At 42.6% G+C, this 9,081-nt stretch overlaps 1 protein-coding gene across 1 annotated transcript; it reads right to left on the bottom strand.

Annotated features, from left to right (window-relative positions):
- Positions 1-53: 53 nt before the first annotated feature.
- Positions 54-2,041, bottom strand: MELLADRAFT_76601 (uncharacterized protein; the record flags this gene model as incomplete). Its single annotated transcript, XM_007404466.1, has 5 exons — positions 54-206; positions 278-1,396; positions 1,474-1,487; positions 1,595-1,638; positions 1,737-2,041. Coding segments are annotated over 5 exons (1,489 nt in total), but the record flags the coding sequence as incomplete, so codon positions are not given.
- Between the last annotated feature and the right edge of the window lie 7,040 nt (positions 2,042-9,081).

The raw sequence follows: 9,081 nt of genomic DNA, 5'->3' as shown, positions 1-9,081 counted from the left end.
ATCACTGATCAGCTTACGCACTTGCTCGATCAGGGTGATATGATAGGCTTTTTAATGAATTAGATACGATTTGCAAACACAAAATTATAGGATTACAAATTCTATTATCTCATCTTACCAATGATAGATTTTTAAGCAATAGATAATCATCATCATAAAAATTAAAACTTCAAGACTGGTTGATCTTTACATATCCCAATTACGGAAAATTCCTTAAGTGAAAGTAGATAAAGTTTGAATTGAATTTGAACCAATCATAGAAACCTAAATAGCTTACAACTTCGATCTTGGGAAACTCTTTTTGAACAATCCGAATCTCTTGAACAACTTTAATGGAGAAACCCCCAGTATTCCTAAACTTAGATCCCAATCTTTCATGACCATAGTTGAATCAGAAGTAGATCTTCTTTTTTGATTTCCCAAACCAATGGGTTGCATCTCATGATTCACTGAACTTTCTTGATCATGATCATGATCACGATGATTAATCCAAAATTTTGAACCAATTTTGATTTTCCAACTTTGATGTTTTTCTAATCTTAAATGTTTTGAAAGTTGTGTGATTGTACAACTCGGATTTAATCCTTGATTAGATGGTGGGATACGTAATGGACCTTGACTTGAAGCTGCTTTAAATGTTAAATCAGTCATATAAATTTCATAAATCGATCGTTTACTGCTACGAATGATTGGAGTGATTGGAAATTTGTTAGAGGATGATGAATCCAATATGATTGGTTTGGATTCACTTGGACTGGCTTTTGGTGATTCGGGTTTTATTGATCTTGATGAGTCAGGTTTCTTGGTTTCAACATATGGAATTTTAACACAAATCAATGTACTAGATCTTTTCATGTTCTCCTTTGGGCTTGATGATGATCTAGAAATCTCGGGTGTAATAGAACAACTCGAATCTCTTTGTTTTCCTTTATCCACTTTCATTGTAGAACTTCTTCTCGATTTCTTTCGACTAGATTCTTTAGTAAGTTTATCAAATCTGATTTTCTTCTTCTTTGGTTTATAATCCTCTTCTTCATCTCCTGTTTCAGTCAATCTTCTTTCTGGTGAATGACTAGATGAATCAGATGAAGTTTGATAATGACGTGCAGCAGATTTTCGAAAAGCTTCAATATGAGATCTTACAAATGAACTTTCTAATGAATCTTCAATCTTAGGTATCAAATTCGTTTCTTGAGTTCTTTGACTTTGTGATGGTGTTGGTAAATTTGAAGAAAGTTGTGGTAAAGATGCACAAATCAGTCGATGGTTTAAAGGAACTGAAAGATTTGGGATCAGTCTTGATGATTGGTTTAATGGGTTTATTGGTGTAGAAGTAGAGAATGGTGGGCTAGGAAGTAGAGCTCTGATAGGACTCAGGTTAGGAATGATTTGAACACTAGAGAAGTAGGTATTTGAATCAAAGTCAGATGAAAATTATTTCAAAAGGGAGCTCTGATTTCAGATATGACTCACCAAATGATGACAGCCTGTAAACAGAAGTCAAAGATGTAGAGCAAAGTTAAAAGAATGATATGAGAAGTATGTCAAGTCTTACTCTGGTATAGTCTATAGAGAAGAAATCAAGATAACTAACCCTATCAACAATAGAACATAATTCATTAGATGGAAGTCTAGTTCCTAAAACAAAAAAAATGTAAAAAAAAACAACAAAGAAATCATGAATTCTTTTTTTCAAAGCTTAGTACAAAGATGGAAAGCAAGAAAAGAAAACATACCATCTTGTTCAAGAATAAGTCTATGAGTAGGAGAACTTGAAGAGATTGATGTATTGAAATCTAAATTTGAAGTTTCAGAAATGATAGTAGATTGAATTTTTTCAATAAGTGATGAGATTAACCAATTATCTTGAATTGAAACTGTTGCTTTAAGTTGAGGAATCGGATCGGTTGTGATAAATCGACAAATGTGTTGAGAACTTTTAAATGTTGATGATGGTGTTGGTTGTGGTTGTGGTTGTGATTGAGAGATGGAGTATGATGGATCTTGATCAGTTGGTGTTGGTGTTGGTGTTGGTATCATTTTGGTTGGTTTGGATTTCGAAAGAACGAGTTCGAAATTGTTGATGAAAAGTTAAAACTTAGCTTAACACACTTGAACTTGGCCCTGGTCATTGGCTTTGGACGAGCTCGAAGTTCGAACGGCGGATGTTTTCAGATTCATACATCTTTTCTCATTTCTTTCAACTTTTGTTCAGCTATCATTACGGTGTACGTATAGACTCATACTGACATATAAACATGACATGGGTTACACGTGTAATTTTTCCATGTCATGTTTGGTCGAAATTCATCCCCAAGCCAAATACCGTACGACACGACTCATACTGACACACATCGACATGGATTTTTGATTTACAAATCCCGTGTTGTAACATGAGTCATCTCGTACATTGTACCGTCCGGGAAGTGTCATACCGACACAACATGACACCAAATGTGAATTTCTCCAAAATATTGCATTCGGATCGGACTATCCGATTTTTGATGTAACTTTCTCTGCAATCAAGAGTTTTAAAAAAAAATTAAAAACGCAATCCTAGCTCTACAGTCAACTATCTTTATTCAATAATCCATCTACATCATTCTTACTCTGTCTTGCTCTTCCACAAATAATGCCAAAACAAAACAACATAGCTATCATAAACACAGTACTGGAAAATGGTTTCAACGACGGACTCACCATACGAGAAATACAAGATAACCTTGTGAAAGAAGGAATCACAATGACTGAGAGAACAATCTATCGACATCGTAAACTTTTGGATCACAACAACACCAAGCCGCCTGTTCGCAAGGATCAGCTTGAAAGACGTAATGCCATCAGCAAACACTTCCATGATGGCAAATCAATCGAAGAGATGCTCATATGCTTGAAGAATGAGGATAATATTATCATCAGCCAATCCACCTTAGCTCGTAATTGCAAAGAAATGAACTTAACACGCAAGGTTGATGATATCAACAAAGGAAAGTACACAGAAGAAGAGATAGGTCAGCTCATTACCAAGATCCAGTCAGAAAATGCAGAAGAAGCTGGTATTCGTTCTATCAAAAACATTTTACTCAAGGAACACAATGTCCACATCCATAGGTCTGCTCTTCACTCATATCTTCAACATGATGCATACTTACCTTTTTACAAACAAACAGAGACCGTCTTGCACAACTGTTGCGGCAAATTGATCCGGAAGGAGTCTCACGTCTCCAAAGAGCAGTCCTAGTTCGCCGTAATTTCAAATGTCCAGGTCCAAATCATATATGGTCAGCAGACGGTCATGACAAGCTCCAGAAGTGGGGTATTAGGATATACGGCTTCATTGATGCTTGGTCTTGCCGAATCCTGGGTCTCTTTGTACATGTCACCAATAGTGACCCCCGTCATATTGACATTTACTATCTTCAATGTGTTAAAAAGTATGGTGGTGCACCACACACCGTGTCCGGGTAGTGTTCGCTCGTCGACGAGCGCGCACGACTTCCCTTTCTGCCTCAAAGGGAGTTGGTGTGCGCTCGTCGACTAGCAAAGCCTACACAGACACGGTGACAGTATCTATATACTGATCGAGGTACTGAGACCGGAAAGATGGCAGCCAGTCACTCTGCATTTGTTTGTATTCACGGTGAAATGACTGAGGAACAAGCATTGAAACGACACAAGTTTACAAAATCACTTCGAAACCAGAAGATAGAGTGCTTTTGGAGTCAACTAATGCGACGACATAACCGCGGTGTTGTTCAAAGGCTATTTGATTCACTTGAGGCGGGTGTCTTTGACACTGACATTCAACTGGATTGGTACGTGATACTCATATTCTTTCTATGTTGAAAGCTGACTGATAATTGTTTTGAAGGCTTCTGTTCCTTTATTTATGGATTCCTTTTATTCAGAAGCAGCTGGATATATTCACTGGAAGATACAACCACAGCAAACGCAGAAAGGATCCTCACTCCTCCCTTCCCTGTGGTCACAGTGCTGACTTTTTCTACAAAAACCCTGTTGAGTTGTTTAATGGACATGATGGATTAATTCGTGTCCCCGCTGAAGACATAGATAGTCAAATTATAGATGATTATCCCGACATACATAGTTTATTTACCTACACACCTGATTGGTTTTCATCAATTGCAGATACCATCATGCCCACCTTGAATCTCTCGCACAAGAAGCTCAAGTACTCCAACATATGGATTGCATTTCAATTTATGCGTAATGCTATGTTAGATCACAACTGGGAAGGCACTCCCTTTGAAGGAAAGGATCTGAATGCTTTGGGTACTTGAATGTGAACATCTTGAACATTTTTATTTGAAAACTCGTGGTCTATATTTATCTCCACCACAATCATACCTTGAAGTATAGGAAGAGAACAACTACTGATTTATAATTTGATAAAAGGAGACAAACGTTTTAAAAAAATAGAAAAAAATATGAATCAAGTGGAATTACAAGGATTTCAATTTTGCTTTGAATGCTTCCATCTCATCCTTCTGCTTCTGACTTTTTATCATATCACATTTACGAATCAACTCATCTGCATAATTCTCAACCAATGTTTCTCGATAAATTTCCCACTTGTCATCACTCCTGTTCCCTCGCATGTCAGTGATCTGGTGTTATGAACTGGTTCTATTTCACTTGAGTGACATATTCACATTACATGTCACAAGCTCGAGAACCATCTTATAGTTGTAGATACATTGCCTGTACAGATTTTCCCTCATCCGACAATCCACATAGGAAGACTGGTAATAGATACAAATCCTCACCAGAACTCCCTTGACCCTCGTCGCCGAAAACCCCCAAGTCTGTCCATAACATATTGTCGGATCTATAGACGAGACTCAAGGACTATAGATAGATCACCAAGAAGAAACAAGTAGAATTGACTTAAATCGAAAGAAAACCGAACCTCAAGATTCAGAATACTAGCGAATCTCGACCTCATTAGAAAACCTTATCTAGATCTCAGAAATTCAAAGTTGAAAAGACCCAAGAAACTATTTGAAATCGAAAACCTTATTAACTAATCTGCATACGCTGAAACCGAATCCACCAGAACCTTATCTTACTTACTAAAAACTCTGTCGATCCCGACTGTGATCCCTGGACTAGCAAACGCAACCACGTCTCCATCTTACCGTGCTCCTTTAGAGGAGGAGGACTCTGATAGTGAAACTCTGATCCCTTTTCTCGACGCCGATTCTAGCCTTACCGGTAGCGAGATCGATATGTCTGACACCAACATGACCTCTCTCGAAGACATACAACGCAAGCTTGCGGAGCTTTCCACCTCATTGGCTGAAGAACGCCTGATGCGAGGACAAGCTGAAGCCAGATACCAGCAGTCCGAAGCTCGTTTAGCGGCGTTGGAATCCCGAGGCCCATCTGCACCTGCTGCAGCCACTCAACCACCCACTGCGCCACAGCCACCACCAGCTGAACCGGTCCTGAAGGGCCCCAAAGTCTCGACGCCCGATAAATTCAACGGCGCTCGAGGCGAACCCGCAGAGATCTTTGCGAGTCAAGTCCAGCTCTATATGCTGGCACACCCCTACCTCTTCCCCGACGACCGAAGTAAGGTGGTTTTCTCGCTGTCTTACCTCACGGGAGCAGCCAGCAGTTGGGCGCAACCCTTGACAAAGGAGTTATTCGACCCCGCTACCGCCCACCTCGTAACCTTTGAACGCTTCGTTACAAATTTTAAAGCTATGTATTTCGATACTGAGAAGAAATCGAAGGCGGAACGCGCGCTGCGAAACTTATCGCAGAAGACCACCGTGGCCGCGTATACCCATGAATTTAACATTCACGCAACTTCTACTGGCTGGGAAACTCCGACGCTCATTAGTCAATACGAGCAAGGTTTGAAAAAGGAGATTAGAGTGGCAATGGTTATGACGCAAGAGGATTTCACGTCAATTGAACAAATCACTAATTTAGCTATCAAGATAGACAGTAAATTACACGGCGCGACCAACCCAACCTTCCATACGCCAAGCACGAGTGCAGGAATCTCAGACCCCAATGCCATGGACTTATCAGCCGCCTACGTTAGATTGTCCGAAGAGGAACGAGCACGACGTATGCGAGCGGGTTTATGCTTCCGCTGCAATGGCCAGGGTCACATCTCCAGCGCATGTCCCGATCGTAGAGCTAGTAGGAAAGGGAAGGGTCGAGGTGGTTATCAATCAAAAATAGCTGGATTGGAAATTAAAGTCGCAGAGTTGAGTAATCAGAGGGTGAATCATACCAGTAGTTTAGAAGGAGTAGGACGAGCTGAAACTTCAAAAAATGGAGAAGCTCAGGATTGAAGGTTGTGCCCATCCTGAGCCACCTGGAGAATTTGTCATCAATTAATGTGGGATCTAGTAGAATGAACTTGTGCAATACAAACGACCCGCGCATTTTTTTACACACCACATTATCCATGTCCCAAATTCCCCGAGCCACACCGTCCCAAACATTTCCCGCTACGTTCCTCATTGATTCAGGTGCTACGCACGATGTGCTCAGTGAATCATTTGCCTACCACGCTGGCTTGATAGCCGGTGCTGATCGACATGACCAATTGATCACTGGATTCGACGGCTCTGAGAGCCGATCTTCCTTCAAGACCCACCTTTTTATCAAATCCGACCCATTACCGACCCCATTCATCATTACAAGACTCAAAGACTCGTACGACGGCATACTTGGCATGCCATGGATCAAGAAAAACTTTCACCTGATTGACTGGAGTAAAAGTATGGTACACCCAGCCGAGACTCACGTTGCAACCACTTCATTGGTTTCGTATTGGCCGAAAACACCCTTATCTGGCCACTCTTTGGACCCCATGAGGGACGCTAGGCACAATTACGAGGGGATGTGTGTCAATTCTGACACGTTAGCATCCCCGCAATGTGAGTTCGAGAGTCCAGTTAATCCTAATCACCTTGAAACAGATGACAACCCTCTATCTCCCGATAGTTCCCCCCTTATCACGATTACACCCACCACGAACAACGAAAACCACGAACACATCACGACACAAGACCCGGATACGAGCATTGCGGCCGTAGTGAATACGGCCTCGTCCGTCCCGCCACAGAACCCCGACGATCCCAAGGAGGAGCCTCAGGGGCACGCAAGGAACAGTGACGAGGGGGCTAATGTCTTTTTAGATATATCAACGCCCCCGCAATGTGAGTTTATTACTGATTCCAACCCATGTTCAACCCGAACAGCTGGCAAGCCTGTTTCTCCCTTGAATAACACATCAATCCAGGTCACAACAGCCAAGACGTCCTGGTCAACCTCAGCACGACTCGCCGCCGACAAAAAGAAACTCGAACCCGTCAAAGCTCTAGAGGAAATTGTCCCGTCTAGGTATCATAGGCACTTACACATGTTTAGGAAGTCCAATGCCCAACGCCTACCCCCGAGACGCCGCTACGACTTTCGTGTCGAACTGATACCAGGAGCTCAACCGCAGGCTAGCAGGATAATTCCATTATCACCAGCCAAGGACGCTGCTTTGGAGGAATTGGTGAATTCAGGCTTAGCCAACGGGACTATCCGTCGAACCACTTCGCCATGGGCTGCCCCTGTGTTATTCACAGGGAAGAAGGACGGCAATCTGCGCCCTTGTTTTGATTACCGTAAGCTCAACGCCCTAACCGTCAAGAACAAATACCCACTACCGTTGACTATGGACTTAGTCGACAGTTTGCTGGATGCCGAAGACTTTACCAAGCTTGATATGCGCAATGCGTACGGTAATCTTCGAGTAGCAGAGGGTGATGAGGATAAACTGGCCTTCATATGCAAACAAGGCCAGTTTGCACCTCTGACTATGCCTTTTGGGCCAACAGGCGCCCCTGGTTATTTCCAATACTTTATTCAAGATATCTTATTGGGACGTATAGGTAAAGACACCGCGGCCTTCTTGGATGACATTATGATTTATACAAAGCCTAAAGTAGATCACGAAGGCGCTGTTGATGGCGTACTTGACGTCCTATCCAAGCATACACTCTGGCTGAAACCCGAAAAATGCGAGTTCTCGAAGAAGGAAATTGAATACCTTGGCCTTATTATCTCTAAGAATAAAATCAGAATGGACCCGACGAAAGTGAAAGCCGTCAAAGAATGGCCAGCACCCCAATCAGTATCTGAACTCCAATGCTTCATTGGATTCGCCAATTTTTACCGACGTTTCATCGACCAATTTTCAAGAACCACAAGACCACTTCATAATCTGACCAAGCTCAACGCGCACTATGTCTGGGATGAAAAATGCGAAAAAGCCTTTGAGAGCCTGAAGACCTCCTTCACCACCGCACCCGTACTGAAGATAGCCGATCCATACAAGCCGTTTACTCTGGAATGTGACTGCTCCGATTTTGCATTAGGAGCAGTGCTATCACAACGCAGCGAGGACGATGGAGAACTCCACCCAGTAGCTTACCTGTCCAGATCACTAGTCCAAGCTGAAAGGAACTACGAGATCTTTGATAAGGAACTACTGGCGATTGTCGCGTCTTTCAAAGAGTGGCGCCACTACCTGGAGGGAAACCCCAACCGCCTAGATGTGATAGTCTACACGGACCATCGTAACCTGGAGTCTTTCATGACAACCAAGCAGCTTACCCGCAGACAGGCTCGATGGGCGGAGACACTGGGCTGTTTCGATTTCGTGATTAAATTCCGACCCGGCAGTAAAGCTACCAAACCAGATGCCTTATCTAGAAGACCGGACCTGGCGCCTACTAACGAGGAAAAATTGACCTTTGGCCAGTTGTTAAGACCCGAAAACATCGGCCCAGACACGTTCCCGGTCGAGCTTGCTAGCGTAGAGGGGTTCTTCAAAGATGAAGTGGTTGCACTCGACAATTCTGAGCACTGGTTTGAGGTGGATGTATTGGGCATCGCTGAAACTGACACTAAGGCACCGGACATTCCTACGGATGATCAAATTATACAACGAATCAGAGACGCAAGCAAAGAGTGTGACAGGATAGGGAACTGATGAACGCAACCTTGAACCCGATATCAGCCAAGACGAAAGCAGCTTTGAAG

This window comes from Melampsora larici-populina, assembly GCF_000204055.1.
Source record: "Melampsora larici-populina 98AG31 unplaced genomic scaffold MELLAscaffold_2, whole genome shotgun sequence".
Lineage (NCBI taxonomy): Eukaryota > Fungi > Basidiomycota > Pucciniomycetes > Pucciniales > Melampsoraceae > Melampsora > Melampsora laricis-populina.
The sequence above is the reverse complement of the archived record's forward strand: the minus strand, read 5'-3'. Positions and strand labels throughout refer to the sequence as shown.